The sequence below is a fragment of the Trichoderma evansii genome, assembly GCF_050947405.1.
Source record: "Trichoderma evansii strain SZMC 28006 chromosome Unknown GGI43scaffold_8, whole genome shotgun sequence".
NCBI lineage: Eukaryota > Fungi > Ascomycota > Sordariomycetes > Hypocreales > Hypocreaceae > Trichoderma > Trichoderma evansii.
Genome location: NW_028145198.1, coordinates 848,985 through 867,512, shown reverse-complemented (window position 1 = coordinate 867,512; position 18,528 = coordinate 848,985). Strand labels below are relative to the sequence as shown.

The 18,528-nt window shown below is 49.3% G+C and overlaps 5 protein-coding genes across 5 annotated transcripts; 2 read left to right on the top strand and 3 right to left on the bottom strand.

The window, feature by feature from the left end:
* Window positions 1-207: 207 nt before the first annotated feature.
* GGI43DRAFT_403600 (subunit 17 of mediator complex-domain-containing protein) lies at window positions 208-3,154 on the top strand. Its single transcript, XM_083205809.1, has 3 exons — window positions 208-1,178; window positions 1,254-1,639; window positions 1,706-3,154. The coding sequence occupies exons 1-3, from the start codon at window positions 904-906 to the stop codon at window positions 2,944-2,946; spliced, it is 1,902 nt and encodes a 633-aa protein (XP_083061337.1). The 5' UTR covers window positions 208-903; the 3' UTR covers window positions 2,947-3,154.
* Window positions 3,155-3,409: 255 nt separating this feature from the next.
* On the bottom strand, window positions 3,410-7,273 carry GGI43DRAFT_363480 (SNF2 family N-terminal domain-containing protein). Its single transcript, XM_083202415.1, has 4 exons — window positions 6,725-7,273; window positions 5,687-6,650; window positions 5,134-5,616; window positions 3,410-5,069 (listed from the first exon to the last, which is right to left on the bottom strand). The coding sequence occupies exons 1-4, from the start codon at window positions 6,940-6,942 to the stop codon at window positions 3,567-3,569; spliced, it is 3,168 nt and encodes a 1,055-aa protein (XP_083061336.1). The 5' UTR covers window positions 6,943-7,273; the 3' UTR covers window positions 3,410-3,566.
* Window positions 7,274-8,729: 1,456 nt separating this feature from the next.
* On the bottom strand, window positions 8,730-11,958 carry GGI43DRAFT_363397 (alkaline-phosphatase-like protein). Its single transcript, XM_083202414.1, has 2 exons — window positions 9,494-11,958; window positions 8,730-9,428 (listed from the first exon to the last, which is right to left on the bottom strand). Exons 1-2 carry the CDS (start codon window positions 11,340-11,342, stop codon window positions 8,962-8,964), a joined length of 2,316 nt encoding a protein of 771 aa, XP_083061335.1. The 5' UTR covers window positions 11,343-11,958; the 3' UTR covers window positions 8,730-8,961.
* Window position 11,959: 1 nt separating this feature from the next.
* GGI43DRAFT_363396 (glycosyl hydrolase family 76-domain-containing protein) lies at window positions 11,960-14,749 on the bottom strand. Its single transcript, XM_083202413.1, has 4 exons — window positions 14,149-14,749; window positions 13,981-14,085; window positions 13,564-13,916; window positions 11,960-13,498 (listed from the first exon to the last, which is right to left on the bottom strand). The coding sequence occupies exons 1-4, from the start codon at window positions 14,252-14,254 to the stop codon at window positions 12,248-12,250; spliced, it is 1,815 nt and encodes a 604-aa protein (XP_083061334.1). The 5' UTR covers window positions 14,255-14,749; the 3' UTR covers window positions 11,960-12,247.
* A 2,406-nt stretch (window positions 14,750-17,155) lies between these two features.
* GGI43DRAFT_403592 (synaptobrevin-domain-containing protein) lies at window positions 17,156-18,458 on the top strand. The gene is made up of 2 exons (XM_083205808.1): window positions 17,156-17,590; window positions 17,826-18,458. Exons 1-2 carry the CDS (start codon window positions 17,501-17,503, stop codon window positions 18,078-18,080), a joined length of 345 nt encoding a protein of 114 aa, XP_083061333.1. The 5' UTR covers window positions 17,156-17,500; the 3' UTR covers window positions 18,081-18,458.
* Window positions 18,459-18,528: the final 70 nt, after the last annotated feature.

Genomic DNA, 18,528 nt, shown 5'->3' with positions numbered 1-18,528 from the left:
GCTCTTATCGGCCCTTAATGCGATGCTATCAGTTGGCGGGGCTCTTAATTTTTTTTCTTGCCCTCTGCGATAATCTCCCAGCGCAGGCTCAGAACTTCTCGACGAGGATCCGAAAGAGGGAGAAAGGCTAATTTGAAGAAATTACGAAGCGCTGCTGCAGAACTCTAAGCTGAACCTAATCATCATCCGCATTTGGACGCCCCAACGTGGCGGCTATCTCTGACAAGATGGTAATTTATCCCGTCGTCATTACAGCTGGTAACCCCTCCTACGTAATAGGTCCAAGCACAAGCAAGGTACAGGTCCAAGTACACACTAACCGGGCCCCCTCCATCTGATTCCTGGCGCCATATCTGCAGTGGCGCGATACACGCACATAATGCGAAGCAATCCCACTCGAGCAATTGGCCATTGACTACAAGCACCACGTAATGGCAATGAGGGAATTTGTGAGTCGGTGTGAAGGACAACGTCGCGGCATGTCCTTCGATACCGGCGGCGAGGCATCCCACATCACGGAGCTCCGGCAGTCGGCGGCAACAGCGCTAGAGGCCCCTGTAGAAATGCCATTAGGGCCTCAGCTTCGGAGCTTTGCGAAGGTGTAAGGGCGCTAGCAGCTGGCGCAGTTTAGCTACAGTAAGTCATGAGCATGAGGCTGCGAGTGGCTTGTATCTACACGCGTAAATAACGAGCGTCGGTACATGGCAGCGAACAGCGAATCAGAGGCAACTTGAAGCTCAACGTCTCCACTTTTGTCCAGTCTTCGCTGGAGCTTCACAGCGCTCAGCCTCGTCAAGTGGAAGCTATTGATCATCTACAATCGGCGTCGCGATTGGTCATCGTACCTGACCTCAATGAGGCTGCCAACACCACCAGCCTCGACGTTTACACATTGAATCCATCATGTCTTCAGAAGGCGGTCCGCCGCTCTCGCTGCGGCCGTTCCCCGTCGCCGACCAAAAGCCCAAGAATCTCGCCGAATTCATTGCTCGAGTCAATGCCCAGCCTGGCGGCTTCCGCTCCGTAACAGAGGACAAGCTCCGCGAAGAACTCAGAAACAGCGAGGACCCTGATGCGGCCGCCAGTCAAGATGAAGAAATGTCAGAGGCCGCGGGCGAGGCCGACGTGGCGGAGAAGGATCCCAATGTTGCACGGATGGAAGTCTTGAAGAATATCGAGTATGCATGCTCTTATATGATATGATGTATATACCCGGCTCTTGAAACCAATATTCTAACGCGCCATGGTTGTAGTATAGCCGGTAACGCTGCTCTATTGACTCTCGATTCCATGTCCCTCTTCCTCTCCAAGCAGAATCCGACACAAGCAGGCTTGACGTTATCACAACAGCTACGCGACATGGTCGGCATTGGCACTCTCGGCGCAGACAAGCTCAACGATTCCAACGCTACACCTACCAAAACAAAGGATAAGGAAGCGACTGCCATGGGGTGGACCCTTATGGAAATCAACAAGACTAGAGATTCCGCAGAAGAGGCCGCCAGATTTTTAGAGAAGGAGATAAACTCTGAGAGTAAATACTGGGAAGACATCGTCGGAGTCAAGAAAGCCGGCTGGTCTATAAGCAGAGTCCCACAGGAGAGACATACTTTGGGAGTTAGGTTTGGCTTTTCAGAAGGTACGTTTGGGTTCGAGGGGTGAACTCATAAGAAATTCAAGTCTGGGAGCTAACCTCTTTCCCCAGCTGCTGCCGAGTTTAAGAACAATGGTTTAGCGCCTATGCGGCGTGCTGAAGATGGCTCTGCAGATCTCGACTTTGGTCGATTAGGCGGCGTCTCAGAAGCTCTTGTCGTAACATATGAAAAAGACGGCAAGGTGATTGGGCGATCTACCACACGGCCGTCCTCTGACGACGAATCTCTAGAGGCGCGAGTGCTAGAAGCACGCAACACCATCTTCTCACAAGAGTTATGGCACGAGCTCACCAAAGAGTCGCGTTCGCTAGCTGCTTACGACGTAAAGCCCGAAGGCAGAAAGCTGGCCTGCCAAATCGACGCCACAACCAAAATCACATTGGAATTGCTGCCCTTGGAAGCATGTCCCTCACCTGAAGAAGACATGCTAGACAACGGCCTGGCAGAAAAGATATCCATGGCTCTACACATTCTTCTCAGCTACGCACATCGACACAACGAGCTGATGAGAATACGGCCTATCCCTCCTCACGTCTCCCGCTCTTCCCGCCAGCAATCCTATGTACTCCTTCGCCCTGTCCTTGCACGCACAATGTACCTTAAGAACGTTGAGGAATCTATGCAGTACATTGGCTTATTAGTACGAACCCTCCAGAAAGCTGGTATCCAATCTTCATTCAACCTACGCACCACGCAAACGAGCGCTTCCGACCCTAATTCACGAGGACCAAACGCGCTATCCGCATCACACACCCTAGTCCGCAATCTCCTACAAACACAAGATTTCACCATCGAGCTCACCATACTCCCCGACATCTCCCTCACCATCCGAGGCCGTTCATTCAGCTTCCCCGTCACGGCAACCTACTACTACATCCTTCTACCCTCCTCATCCCCTCTCCCCGCCATGTGTCCCCCCTGGTCAGAAGGCTATCCCAGCGTCCAGGCCCTGGGCGACTACCTCCGCACCGCCATCGTCCGCGTCCTCACAAGTCACTTTGTGAAGACGCTCTCCCCTCCAGCTTCTTTACCAAGCGGCGATAACAACACCGCCACCCCCGTGGAAAGCACCCAGGGTACATCTGTCAAGGGAGCCGACAAGAAGAGCTTCGACATCCATTTTGCCTTGGAGCATGAAGGCGTCGCCGAAGAATTAATCCTCTCTGTCAACAATGCCGCTCAGGGCGGAGAAGAAACCAAAACGTGGAAATGGTCGGTAAATGGATCTAGCAAAGCAACTTCGGCGGAGCAGATAGTGAAGACTCTCATTGTGGAGCAGGCTCCATCATAGAGAGACTTGAGAGTTGGAAGTAAATAAGAAGGAATTAAAGATTAAGAGAGACACAGATGAAGATACTTAATTATGCGTGATCTGCAAACAGCGCTTGGCACTCAGATAGTTTATCGTGAGCATCATATAAAAGGGATATAGGAGTTTCGTTTTATCTGGTTGAAAAGATTATTCAACAAGTACAGCAATATATTTCACCATGTGCAAACTTCGCATTTCATATAATAAATTTCTAGTATTTCCTCTTAAAAGAGGATTTCTGGGCATGTGCGTAAACTATCGTTATATCTATCGTCAATTTCATTAAACATGTGAATGTCAACCCTTCTCGATCCTTGCAAACCTATACGGCCCTTGGCCCATCCGTTATTCACAGAGTAGCGTCTTCTGCGCCGGAGGCATTTTGGGGTCCTTAAAGACCATCTTGCCATTGAACCATCGCAAACCATCGCAAATAGGAAAATAAACACATCATCCATCTTGAAAAGCAAAGTATTTGTCAAATCTCTCAAACATTCGTCCGTGAAGAGAAAAGGATAAAAAAAGAAAAAAAAGAACAAAAGAAAGGGAAAAGAAAAAGAACATTGGTATAAAGCTCGCAAATGCATGTTGATAGCACTCTAGCGGCCGTTGAAAAGAAACTTGAGTTCGTTCACGTTAAGACGCCCAATCTTCATGCTCTCAGCCTCATCCAGGGCTGCCTCCACCATCTCCTTCTTCCGATTCTGGAGCTCGACAATTCGATCTTCGACAGTCTCACTAGTTAAGATGCGGTATACCTTCACCTCCTTCTTTTGGCCGATGCGGTATGCGCGATCAACAGCCTGCATCTCAATGTATGGATTCCAGAAGGGGTCCATGATTACGACGCGAGATGCCGCAGTGAGATTAAGTCCAGCATTTCCCGCGCGAAGAGATACCAGCATGACCTTGACGTCGTTCTTATCGCGAAAGTCCTTTGCTGCATCAAATCGCTGCTCTGAACTCATACTTCCATCGTATCGTCTCAGTTTGCCTGGATAATTGTCGTGCCACATAGCCACCTCCAATAAATCCAGCAAGAGAGTCCATTGAGAAAACACAATCGTCTTTTCTCCAGTTTCGTAAATTTGTTTCAAAAGATTCATACACTCTGAAACTTTGGCAGCGGGTAGCCAAGTCTTCCGTAGGTAGCTCATGTACTTCTTGAATGCTTGTTTGTTCTTGGATGCCTCGTGACGAAGAGTCTTCAGCATAGAGGGCTTGATTTCAGCTTGCTTCTTCTTGCCCTTCCTCTTCTTCTTCTTTTCCTTTTTAACTTCCTCTTGCTCCTCCGCCTTTATATCATTCTCAGGTTCATCGTGTACAATGAAATCTTTCAGATCACCATAACGATCCACCTCGTCATCATCCTCGTCATCAAAATCATCTTCGTCATCGTCTGAGCTGTCAGTCTCGTCTTCTTCAGCAGCCGACGGTTCGACACATTCAGGCATGTGCACTTTTTGAAATGCATCATAGGTGAAACACTTTCTAGGATCGAAGAGCCCACGGCACACAGGGCACTTAGCCTTGTCACTTTCATTTCCCTCTTGGAGATTCGCCGCAGCTGCGCTGTCAACCAGTTGAGTCAGACACTGTTGACAAGAATCATGCCCACAAGGGATGTAAAACATGGGAGATTGAACAGCATCGTAGCATATGGGACACTCAAACGCATCAGCCTCTTTGATCCTTGCCACAATAGTTGCATCTAGTTTCTTGACTAGCTCGAGCATGTCTTCACTAGAGATTGGAGCGGTGTCATCCACGTCAAGGTTGAGATGAGGATGGCAGCATGCTTGTCGTAGTCGAAGCAGTAAAACAAGGATGCTCGAGTAGTTCTTGCCCACGCTACCATCGCGCAGATACTTGCTGAACTGTACTTGTGATTTCTTCTCTAGTTGGTTGTAGAAGTCGCGCTCATCCTTGGATAATTCGGCGTACAAGACTTCTTCGTGCTTATGTGGCAGCCGGAGAATAGGCTTTCCATCCAATTGGGAGTCCTTTTTACGACGAAGCATAATAGCCTTGAGGAGAGCACGGAGTCTGTTCATGGCAACACTTTTGGGGTCACCATTTTTCCCAAAGAGTACACCAAAGCTCTGTAAATAGTTAGCTCAATGAACTCGGAGAATAGAGTAGAGAGTGGGGGAGAAGAAGAGCTACCTGGCGAAACTGGTCCCACACACAGTACGGCTTTATGCGAAGGAAACATAACAAGGAAAAGAGCTCGCCAACCCCGTTCATCATAGGAGTTCCGGTGAGGCACCATCGATGCGTCGCTCTTAGCTTATGGCAAGCCTTGGCAGTCTTGGTATGCTGGTTTTTAATGCACTGGGCTTCATCGAGAATGACCCGGTAGAAAATGGACTTTCTCGGATTCAAAAGGGGAAATTTGGTTGCAATAGCTCGATCATTAAAATCGATATTGCGACCTGCGTTGTCTTCCATGAATTTGTCGAGACGCTTCAGTTCCTGAGCTATTGTACCGTACGTCGTCAACACAACGTCAAACTTAAGGAGATCGTCAGTGGTCGCCTTTTTGTTATGATATACAAACACGGATAGTCGGTGCGATGGTCTTGTCTTTTTGTAGATTTCTTCTTCCCATTGTCGAATCAAGGCCAGCGGGCCAATAATCAAGTTGGTCTATAAAAAGATTGGTTAGCACAAAAAGGTTGTAAAATGTCATGTGTAGGTTGTCTTGATTGAGACTCACCTTAGGGCGGGACTTTGCTGGGCGTGATAGCATAAGGGCCAATGTTGATATAGTCTTTCCAAGACCCATATCATCAGCCAGAATGCCACCCTTGTTGGTTCCCTCTTCCATATTCTTCATCCAGGTCAGCGCGACAATTTGGTGAGGGTAGAGTGAATTCTTAAGACCCTCTGGAGTTCCATCGCGATTGCCTTCTGGGATGTCCATGTCAGGGCGAATATTCTTCAATAGATCATCCAACTCTTGCTCCGTAACTTTAGGATCATGCAATGTGTCGTTGATGTAATCCATTATCCGGCCAGGGAGCGGATTCCCGAGCTCATCTAGTCCGTTAACATAATCAAACATGCCAGTTCTATTGATAATATCCGACAAAGGCGTCCGGCTAGCATTGCTTGCAAGGGTCGGTGGTCTGGCCATACCAGGAAATGTTCCTGGCATTTGTCCATTTGGTCTTTGCTGCATCTGGCTGTTCATATAGGGAGATGGGCCTGGAAAAGGTTGGGTCATAGCTGCAAGCGATCCGGGCACAAAGCCATTAGCATTGGGATTACCGTAGGGATATTCCACTTGCAGTTGCTGCGGGTCTCCGAAGCCTGGCACAAGGTTATATGGGTTATTAACGGTTGAGCCTGGGGCAGTTCCGGCCATGATCGAGTTCCATGGTGCTGGCTGGGACCCATTGGACCCGAAGCGAGGATTATGCGGTCCTGACTCGTCATCAGATATGATTTCTAAAGGAGTTTCACGTGCATTGGAGCGCTGCGTGGCCATTATCCTGGCAAAGGCTGAAGGGTGTTCGGGGTCCGAGCTTCGAGGTGGCCCAGAAGCATGATGGGACGAAGGTTGCGAGTCTTGGCTTGAAAGAAAGATGGCCATCTCTCTATCTGCTCTTTCCTGCTGGTGCCTATGCGCTTGTCGAATCTGCTCTGCAATGATCGTCGCATCGGATTCCACATCAGCTCTGCAAAGCCTGTCAGTTTCCAGATTTTTATATATGGTGACAAAGCGTAAACGGGATTTGCAGGGCTCACATACCCAGTCAGGTCAATAATCTCGACTTCATCGTCTGATAGTGAGGGGGGAGCAGCTCTTGGGCGGCTACCAAATGGTATTGGAGTCGTCCGTCGAGACTTACTCGACTCACGACCAGTATCCAAATGGGTTGACTCAAAGTCCCGCTTTCGATTCCGCAGCGACAGCGAGGCTGGACTTACTCCATCAGCAGCGGTCAACGGTCTGCGTGGAGTCTCCATAACCGCTGGGCTGTAGTGCGACCTCGAGGGGCCAGCAGCAGCTGGTGTTACTCTATTATTAGCTAGTTTTAAAGAAGAAAAAGATCAGCATCAAAGAGTTCAATCGTTTCCAGACAGAGAAAGTCAAGAATAGACTTGATGGGGGCGTAAAACCAAGAAAATATGCTCAGGAAAAGAGGCGGGAAAAAGGTAACCAATTGGGCACCTTTTACGTCGCACAAAGAGCAGGCCTAAGGAGCGTTTGCTGAAACAAGCAAGCTCCGAGTGCCTGAGACCTTTGCCGACACAGGAGTAACTGAGGCTCTGGTGACAAGAGAGAGAATTTTCATCTCTTGATATAATCCAGCTAGTGAAGTGGCGTGAATGCAATGCAGCGGAGGCCAAAAAAAATTTACGATGCAAGGGGGAACGGAAGAAGAATATGCATCGATCGAATGCACAGACCAGAGCGAAAAAAGGAGTTTGTGAACCCGTGAATTTGAGAATTTCTTTTTTTTTTCCTTTTCTTATAATTTCTTCCTTTGACGCAACACAGTCTCTTCTTTTCGATTTTTGAGATGCGAAAAGAGAGGCAAAGCCTCGGTGAGGCCCAAATGAGACAGGAGAGGAGGTGACATCCAAGTCACAAAACAGTGATATCAGACGATGGCAGATAACAATAACTCAAAGAAATGGATAAAAGTACAGAGAGGTGCTAGAAAGCATAAAATTGCAAGAACAAGGACTTACCTGGCGTTGCTGGAACTTCAGAGCCCATCCTCCGCTGCGGTGTTACACTTCGGCCATCTAATAGCATCATATCAGCACCTCCAAACCAATAAGCCATCGTGAGCAGAGAGAAGAAAAAAAGATGAAATGAATAAAAAATGGTAGAAATGGTGTTTTTTCCTCTTCCTCATACCTTGTTCATCTTTTTTTGCCTTCGAAAGGGCCTTTATAGCCTTCTTAAGCCTCGAAATCTCCGCCCGAGCCTCATCGCGGTCCTGTTCCACACCCTCAAAAGTCTCGCCCTGCAGCGAGTCCAGAATCACCTCCTGGACCGTCAGCTCCTCTTGGAGCGACTGCCAGTTCATCGCATGCGCTGGCCGAGCTCTATTGGCACACAGCCGTGCAGGAAGAAAAAAATAAAAAGAAGGTTGTGAGGCTGTACAACAAGGGGGTGGAGGGGCCAGATTAGGCAGTCAGCCCAATTTTTTCTATCTCCTCTCTGCTTTTTCTTCCGATGCCCATGAATCAAGTCCCCTCGGTAGTAACAGCAGCCAATGAAGTTCTGCACGCCCTCGAGTCGGTATTACCAGAGGTGTGAGTTTTCAAAGACAAAAGCAATTCCAGCTGGAGGATAAAAAAAAAAGTGTTGGCCACACTAGTCAGGCATGAATACACAGGTATCGTCATGAAAAAGGAAGGCACGGCAAGTGGATATCAAGATTGCGTTGCGCACAAGACAAGGTCGCCATCAAGTCATGAAGCGGCCGAAATACAAAGCGAGGCTTAGACCGTGAAGATGAAAGTAGATACTTAACGATGCGGCGCGTCGCGTAATCAAGGTCCAGCATATGTAATTGATTTTCACAGTAATGCACGACTTGCCGTAGGCTGGTGGAGCCTGGCTGAAAGAAGTAATTTCTAATGGAGCTGGATTTATGGGCCCTTGCGCGGGTTGCTGCCAAAGTCGCAGAACAGGCACCAAGGCTGGAGCCGCATCCAACGCCCGATCTCGAATCCACTCATCAGCCGCACTCTTGCCTGCAGCACAAGATTGATATTTTCGGTATTAATATGTAGTAATATTGTATAGGCAAACAAGCTTTGCAACAGACATCTATACCCCTCCAAAAGGAGAAAAAGAGAGAGAAGTATAGCAAATGCCCACCACAAGCGAAAAAAGTATACGCTCACGCTATTTTTCCTGCCCCCATCAAAAAAGATCCAAGTATACAGAGTATATATGCCAACCCAACGCCTCTAATGAAGTGGATATAAAAAATCGAAATGCCGCGCTGTGATAGGGAGAAGCCCTCAATTTGAATCAGATCCACCGGTAATTTTGTGCCAAACTTTATCGATCTTGTCGGAGAACCAGTCCCATATGCTTTGCAATTTGTCCGGTGACGATGAATCTGGACCGCCATCTTGATCTTCGGGCTTTTGTGTTGGTGTTGGTGTCCCCGCTGCAGCTCCACTTGAAGTGGTGTGTGGCTGGAGCGAAGACGTCGTGGTCGTCGAAGTCAATTGCTTCGACACAGCAGCCGAGGAAGAAGTTGTTGGTTTAGGAGGCACCGACGGACGCTCAATGGTCTTGGTCTTTGCAGCTTGTGAAGACGTCGAAGTGAGAGAATAAGATGTAACCGGATCTTCCGGTACCTTTGGCTCATCTTCAGACTTGTGGGTGCCAATCGGCTTGAGGGGTAGGCGTAACGTTCCATTGTTGGGCTTCGGTGTCAAGCCAAGCGAGTCACATAGCAAATTATAGACTTCGATATTTTCTGGTTTAGAGTTAGCCCCGTTCAAAACAATTCGGTAAGCATCATCCATGCCACTCTTGACTTACGGAAAACATCGACTTGGCTGTTCGCTGGATGAGGGAATGCTGGGCCTCTCGCGATGAAGATAGCCCTCATCAGCGGGTGTTCATGGTCATACCCATGTAAACCACGAGGATGGTATACAAGGTTCTCTTTCTTACCCTTCTCTATGTTAAATTCTTCTTTGGTTACAATAGCCCAGCCAGTCTTGGGTACAATCCATAGAGGAGCAATGCGGTCGTTTTTAGAAAAGTGATATCGCTCCGGCATATTCACATCGCGGAGATAAACTTCAAAGTTAGGGTTCGATTTAGCCTTTTCTGCCAAGCCGTCGTATAGCCCTTGTAGGTCATCGGGATTCTTCGGTCGAAGTCCATACAAAGGCCAGCCATCAATGTGCTCAATCTTTGAAGTATCGACAAGGTCCTCTAGTTGGAGCAGTCGAGTTATATCTGTCGTAGCCATGCCGTGGTCCGATACGACAATGACATTGACAATGTCTGTCAAATTTCGCTCGTCGAGTCCCTGGAAGATCTTGTCCATCATCGTATCAACCTTCTGGATCGTGGCTCGAATTTCTGTACTGTTTGGCCCATATTTATGGCCATCGCTGTCCACGTTGGGAACATACGCTGCAATGAGCTGTGGTCTCATCTCCTCGGCCGCAACAGATCCACTCTCTTTCCCAGGCATATCCAGCCACCCAAGAATCCTTGAAACTTTATTATCCAGCTCTTCTTTGCCATTGTACTTGTCAACAAATGCAGGCTCTTTGTTCAGGATGTGCGCTTCGCTTCCGGGCCACATGTGAATTGCAGCTCGGGCACCCTGCTTCTCTGCCGTCACCCAGAACGGCTCTCCGCCCCACCACTTAGGGTCAAGACTCCGAGCTGGATCTGTGTAATGAAACTCTGCCTGAAGTTCGGGATCCCAGAAAGTGTTGCTAACGATACCGTGAGCTTCAGGGTAGAGGCCTGAGGCCAGCGTATAGTGGTTGGGAAATGTAACTGAGGGGAACGATGGGTGCATCCATTTCGGAGAAACACCCTCTTTGACAAAGGCATTCAACCTTGGTGTAATTCCCCGCTGCAGGAAATCGGCACGGAAACCGTCGAGACTGATAATGATAGTAGTGGGCGCAAACAGCGCAGTTCCGTTGCTAACAAGATGAACTTTAGATTTCGCCGACTTCCGCCCCTTTGAAAGCTTCCACGAAGCCAAGACCAAAATCGCAAACCCGATAGCGATCAACGAGTGAATGAACAGCCAGCGGCGCCAGCTCCTTCCTCGCTGCGCCTTTGCGTTTGCAAAAGCATTAAGATTCCGACGATCGTACTCTTCGCTTTCGCTGCTGGAACCCGTAGAGCTGCCCTCTTTCATACCTCCCTCCTCCATTTCGTACATCAGCTCACCGTCCTCGCCATGCTGGGCCTCTTCCAGGATCCTTTTCCGCTTCGTTTCTCGCCTCGTACGTCTCTTCTGTTTCTTATTCTCGGACGAGCCCTTTTCCGTCGTGAGATTCTCGTTCGAGGAGCTGCCGCCAGTCGATATACTCCCTAGACTGGGCTTGCGCACCAGATTCTTAAAGGGATTAGGGAGCGCAAGAGCCGAGCCCCGCCGCACCAGCTCTTGCTTGCGTCTTGAATTTGTCACCAGTTGGTCCAGCTCCTCCTCTTCCATCAGCACGATCCGGTCGTGGGCAAGGAGTTCGCGGCTGTTCCTCGCGCGCTGCTGCAGAGCATCGTCTTCGCTGTCGGTATCTTGGTCTCGACTGTTAATAGATGACGCGTCATCGTCGTATGCCATCGCTGACAAGAGGGACGAGTTGTCGCGGTCGCCTCTTGCATTTTTTGCTTCACGGCGACTGAGAGACATCTTGCCACGGCCTCAGAGAGCCCCTGAGGATGCAGCAAAGCAATTCCGCAGTCGTGCAATTCAAAGATCTTAGACAGCAACGAGGGTCCAGATCGGCTCAAATATCCACCGGCCCACTTAGGCTGGCAGGGTACCTTGTACATGTATTTTGTTTAGCGGAGCAAGCGGCTACCCTACTAACTTCAAAATAAACTGCAATAGTTCTTGAGAACTCAGAGATGAGCTGTTAGAGGTCTTTTTTCTTAGTTAGGTATATATTTATATATATGGTATTTTCTAACATATATGATACTCCTATTCTTTCGTCTCAAGATAGTACAGCTACACCATAACCGAAGCGATGAGGGATCTTATACATACCTGCCTGTACTACCATAATACACTTTATGGGTTCAATACTACTCGCTATAAGATGATATCATCTTTACATACGAGTTGGCCTAGTAGTCAAGTCTTTGTTTAACACTGCTTGTATACAATACTTTGCATCACGGGAAAACAAAGAGGTTTGGTGAGGCATTATCTCATCGTTGCTACTAATTTCTCACATGGTTGTCACCACTATGAGAGGCTTTCTTATCAGTATAAGCCAGCGTCTTATCCTTTGAGCCATTCATCACATGTGCATGTCACGCCGTTGAGGTCAAATTATTATATATCTGTGCTATTTTAGACAGTTCCACAATACACCTTATGTAACATGATTAACCAAGCCAAAAGAAAAACCAGTCCCATCACTGTTCCAAGATGATGCCCCAAAATACCCCAGATTCGCCATCAGAAATACAAAAGAGAGCGTCCTTAGGCTAAAGATGGTCTCCAAAATGAAGAAGATACAAGAAAACGCGGACAGGTGCTCCCAGCGCCAGGAAACCGATTATATCCGTTATAGTAGCAGAGCAGCCTCATAATCTTCTGTTACTGCCACTGCTCCCTTCGGTAGATGCCCCTGCGGATGACGACTCGGCCACAACAACACTGTTCCTGAGAGATGGGTTCTGCGGCCAACCTATCGGCATATTCGAAAATCGCCGCTGGCTTGCTCTGCTATGCCGAGCCGACTGGTTGCCAACCAGGGCTGCTTCTGTCGAGGTATTATTTGAGCTGCTGCCCTGCAGACTACCATTGCTTCCCGAGTCTCTGCTATTGGTAACCACCTTTTCGTTGATAAGGACCCCTTTCTCCTTCTCGCCCCTTTTTCGTCCGGCAGCCGCTGCTGCAGCTAAACCTCCACCTGCAGCAAGAGTGGTGACAACTGCCGAGGCAGAAGAGTAAAACCCCTTGGCAGAAGAATAAACCCCTTTTAACTGAGCTACAGGCGTTTGACCCGATGTTTCATCTAGGAAAAGGAAACCCATGGTCCCAATAACGCTGCCGACGACAAGAATTGTGAGAACAATCGCCCCAAATATATCACCTCCATTAATGGGACTAAAGACTGGAGTTGGCTGATCCCGACCCAAGTCGTTACCACCACCACCAGGGTCTCCTTTACTGGTGCCTCCCCTGTCGGAAGTGAGGGGAGCACTGCTATTTCCAATTAGGTTGGCCATCGTGATTTCAAGAGCTGCCATTTGCTGGCCGACACCAGTCGTTCCATCGTAAGAGTTATTACTCCATATGAGACCGCACATGCGCTTATTTTTGCCGCCGACGCATTGCCTCGCCGCAGCAATCGAGGACGCTCGGAGGTATGGCATGACTATATTATAAGTGTGAGGGGCCCATTTGGTGATGTTGGCTAGCCAGCGACTCAAGTATGCCTTGAATGAGTGCTCATCGACGTTACAAGTACCGACCGACTCACATGCAACTTCTGCCATGATATCGTTCTTGGGGCCCGTGAAGAATACCTTGCTGCCCTCAATGAGATTGTCCAAGCGATCTTTCCATTCTTGCGACTCTGTATAGTTATACATGGCAGCTGCACCGAGGATCATGCCTCCGGCATTGTAGGTGAATTGATAAGGCGTAAGGACGGTACAGTTGGTCTCAACATCGGCGCCGTCATAAACGTACCAATTTGTAGTGTTGATGAACTTGACGCCTATCATCCAATCCCACGTCTTCTGGGCCCAATCAGCGTAAGTCTGATTGCCAGTATACAGAGCCAACCTGGCACCGAGAGCGAAGAAGCATGCCTGCGAAATTGAATTCTATGTATTTTGTCAGTTTGATTCCATGTTGTTTTGTGTCTGGACACAGCATATGTTTAGCCTACCTTATAGTCGTAGCCGTTATTCCATGTGAAAATTTGCCACCGCAAACCACCTCGGCAGTACTCTGTATCCCATCGAGAAGCCTGAGTGTTGAATACGGCTTGAGCGAGAGCAAGCCATTGTGGCTTGTCGGCTGGTGGATTTGGAAAATTGTATTCAGCAGCTGACATGACGGTAAGACCCCAAAAGCCCTGATCATCATTGCCCTCTGTTCGAGTTTGGTTTCTCGGCATATAGTCGTTGGTGTCCCCGACTTGGAAGAGGAGGGCTTGCTGCGTGATATCATTATAAGCATCATCGCCAGTATAATACCAGTAATCGATGAGAGTACCCATCATAGCACCGGCCTCCCACCCTGAGAATTTTGTAAGTAATGTGTTGCGGAGCAATGCTATAAGACTGCATGAGAGGTTACATACAGTAATACGGGTCGGGAAGAAGACCAGGAGTTTGGCCAGGCTCATTGCCATTATAAAAAGCTACCAAATCCTCCGCCATTTGTTTGGATATTGACGTTATAGACTCTACAGGATCTCAAAATTAGTGATGCTCTAATGTAAAGAATGGTCGAGCTAATATTATCCTACCACGGGAATCTGGGTTCAAGTCATAGGCCATGGTGAGCTGGCTAGTTGCTAACAACAATGCCATGGCCAGGCGGACCAGCAGCGGTGCTCGGCTTGGATTTTCCATGTTCGCAAATACGAGTTTCAGACACGAAGCTCAAAAATTGGTAGCGATAGAGGATCCCATGGGCCGGTGGTACAAGCAAACAGGTCGTCGACCTAGGGAATTTCGAGGCAAAGGCACAAGACGCTACAACTTCAGATCCATCGGCACTGCGGGATTCACACTCGGGCACCGGCACGAGGGCGAGAGTATTCGGAGCAGCACACGAATTCACTAAGCGAGTGACGTTGAGCGAGAGACAAGGGATGAGATGAGATTTAAAGGGAAGAGCACAAGAAAACAAAGAAACGAAGACAGGACGAGACAGGCAGCGTCTCTGTGGAGAAGGAAGGGAAACACGGGATGAACAAGCAGTGTCTACGTCTACATAGATATCCAGAAGTGCTCCGGCTGGGGAGCTGCCATCGGCTCCGGAAGCGCTTGCATCGATAGCTCGCGGCATCGCGCCGAGCAAGAGCGGATTGACGCTCTCCTGACGTACGATCAGAGCTGAAGAGTACCACCTTAGTAGGACTTGTGCTACAGAATCAAGCCAAAGTGGCGAGGGAGTATCTGGAGAGTACTGGGTCCTGGCCGCTTGTATGAGACAGTACTTTGGGGCTACACGGCGTCGTCGGGGCCTAGGAGCAATCTCTTGTCTGTTTTCTTGCTCTGCTTCTTTGGCAGACGGTAGTTGGAGAAACGCCACTGGAAACCTTGGTAGTGGTGGTAGTAACACAGCATTGGTGGCACGGCTTCAGTGTGTCAAACTATCTCATGGCGAGTTGGTTCTAGGCCAGCGCCCCCAAGATGCGGCCAAGATGCCACCCAAGGGTCTAAATACGAGAGAAGAGCTGCAAGCAGCAATGACAGCCCGGCGGCCCCGCTGAGGCCCGGCAGTTCGTGCAGAGCGGCGCGAATCCATCAGACCAGCGCCGGCGAGAGGCTGCTGAGTCCGGGAGACGAGAGCCACTTCAGTGCCCTGGTAGCAGCCAGAAGAGGCGATGATGGCCAGATGCGGAACAGGCTTCAACGGGAGCACCGCAAGGGCCGTAGCGGCAGGGAGGCTTTTTGTTGTTTTGTTTACGCGGCACGGGCACAAGGTGCTGACCGTTTAATCCATCACCGATTTTGCCTTTTGTTCTCTCGCCGAAAGGGCGCCGTGGCTGCTCCCTGCGGTGGTTGGGCCGTTGCGGTGCTTCAGCTGGCTCCAACACCACCGAATGGCACATACATCAAAAGTAAGCTTGTGCTGGAATGGAGTCGGCCTAGTTCAAGAGCCACCAAACCTACGTGCACATACATGCTGAATGGGGGAAACAAAAGGGTGGGGACTGGGGACAGCACGGAGCAAGATGTTCAATAAGATGGACGCCGTATCATTAACACAGGATGCTTCTAGGCGATTTTCTCGATCTCTTCTCTTCTAGCTTGTGGCACGCTGCAGCGCGGTGCTCGTCATACGGCGATCGCTTATCTGGTTTGGAAACGCACCTACTTTTGATAGGGCAGGACAACGTCATTCCATCTCTTAGCCCTCTGGGATCTGCAAGAATGCGTATGAAATACATAATTGCGCCCAGAGGCTATTTGTTGTATGCATCCTCCAAGGCACCTGAAAGGAGATTAACTAGAGATTGATCAAAGACGAGGTGGTCTGCTTAGTACGCTGCCGTTGGGCCTGATTCTTGATAGCTGAAAGGTTCATGTATTGCCCGTGCTCTCTTCCTTTAGCTCTTTCATGCATGCAGCATACTAGGTACCAATGTTACGAGCTCAAATCATATTCGCTAGACGAAAAGAATCGAAGCTCGTATCGCCTGCATTGGCTTCAGGCACACCGCGATCATGCATCATCTAGAGCTCAAGGGTTGGACCCTAAACTCTGACTGCTGCGATATATTCTATAAATACGAAGCAGACGCTCAGTGATTAACACCAGACCGCTACAGTACGATTACTGTCGCAGACTTATTGCTCTTAGTGGCGAGGGCATCCGCTAAAAGGTGAGCCTAACGCCAGGCAAAGCATTACTAAGACGGCGCCCTAGATAGAATACGCTGCAAGGCTCGCTGAAGACCTGTGCCTGGAAAAAGGTGGCTGCTTCGTAATCGTACTGAAGCTTTGTACCCTGTACTTCTTGCGTCGTACTTTGTCGTGTCCTGCCAATGGCTGAGGTTGATGAGCACGGATAGATGTTTGAACCCGGCGCCGCTCTTTCAGTTTTCAAGATGCTGCTGGACTAGTACGGAGCCCTTTATGCTTTTAATAGTAGACTTTCAGGTACACAAACGCTGTGCATCGACTAGCCGCTCGTCTCTGTACCAGGAATGCGTCAAAAGTCGCAAGCGAGGCGCTTTCGTCGATGCGATGAAACCGGCCTGCGACACGAGGGATCTGGTCAATTAGCTTTGGCCATCTGGACTGTGCGCATGTCTGAGAACTCGAATTGGAATCGGCAGGTGCTAGGAGCTAGTCGCTGGAGAAGGCCAAGCTGGGCTGCTTTTTCTTTTCAGCATCTTGGAAATGACTGCATTATCAGCGCACTTGGATTCGTATGTAGGCGCAAGTGAGCCTCTACTAAGCAGTGCTCTGAGTCGGCTTCTGGCCGAGGGGAAGGCAGAATCACGTGTATGGGTGAGAAGAACGCAGTGCCACACTTGGCAGAGGGGGACTGTGGCGGGGCAATGTAGCGGTACAAGCAGGATTTCTGGTCTTGCTCCCGGAGCCTTGGGAAGGGCACTCCGGCGTCCTCTCCGGGCATCCCATATCGACGTCTAAACCTCTGAAAGGCTGGTAAAACAGCGCGGTTGATGAAGGCTTATAAATCTACAAAATGACGCATCCTCGTGATTGACAGTAAAAAGAACAAGAAATATCGAGCGCTGGGCATTCATAATGCGCCCGAAGGCGGCTGGAAGAGTGGATACGGAGTTGACCGTACTCGGTACTTGTACTCGATACCTGTACCTGCGGTAACGTGAGGCTGGGGCGGTTCCGTAGTCTCCGCGCTGTCGTCAGCCTGGGGGGCAACGCCTCCAGCAGGTATGCTCCCTAGGCCTAGGCGAAGGGGCTGTTCGGCGGACAAAACGTAAACTTGTCTTCCTCAAAATCTCTGGCCGCCATTACGAACCATCCTCTCTCCATATCCGTAACAACACCAAACCACTTCCAACGCTGTCGCTCGAGTACGCTCTACACTTCCGATCGCTCGCTCTCCTGCGTTTTTCCTGTCCGAGTCTATTGTATTGAATATTATACCCCGTCAAAATGTCCGAAGCTCCATATGATCCCTACGTTCCCAAGGGCGGTGCCGACCCTCAAGCTGGCGGCCAGTCGCGCACACAGGCGCTCCAAGGTGTAAGTTGAGCCTGGAAATCGGACGAGATCAATCTTTGGCTTTGGGCGAAATCCCTTCCGTCTACGAGGCCTGGTTTACTGCGGAGTTCAGAGTTGGCGGGCAAACAGTGCGCTCATTAGTGGGCTTGGTCGCTGAGCAGTAAATGATTTTGGGACTGCGGCCTCAAATTCATTGGATTTTTCTCGTCCGAAATGTTTGAAATATTCGGCACAAAGACTAATTTTTTCCGCATAGGAAATCGACGCCACTGTTCAAGTGATGCGAAAGAATATCGAGAATGTGGCTCAGCGAGGTGACCGCCTGGATGTCCTGCAAGACAAGACGGATAACCTGGCAGAATCTGCGCAAGGTTTCCGCCGCGGCGCCAACAGAGTTCGCAAGCAGATGTGGTGGAAGGACATGAAGATGCGAGTCTGTATTGTTGTTGGAATCGTTCTTCTCCTAGTTGTTATTATTGTTCCCTCTGGTATGCCCTCCGCACGCATTTGAGAGTTCCAGCAAAATACTGACAAGAGACTACAGTTGTTGCGACACACCACTGATGCCCTACTTTCTTTTGTTGGAGTACCTTGTTTTGTAACGTCGATGATGAATACCAGACGTCGTTCTCTGAAGCTTGAAGACTGAGCTCGAGATCAAATGAAAGGATTACGAATTATTATTGGATGTTGGTTCTGTAAATGATGGAGTTCGTTGAAGACACGCCCCAGACTATTTTCAAGGGAGATGTTGTCCTGAGGACTCTCAGGCTGGATTATGTGTATGACTTTGCAGGCTAGGCGTTCATTCCGACCAATTGAGATAATGCGTGCTCTCTCTGGGTCTAGAGGAATTATAATGGGCTGATGTCTGGCCATGTTTTTATAATTTATCCATGATATGGCCGCTGCGATGACTGCTGCGATGCATCAAAATGTGATCCAAATAGCCAAAAGCC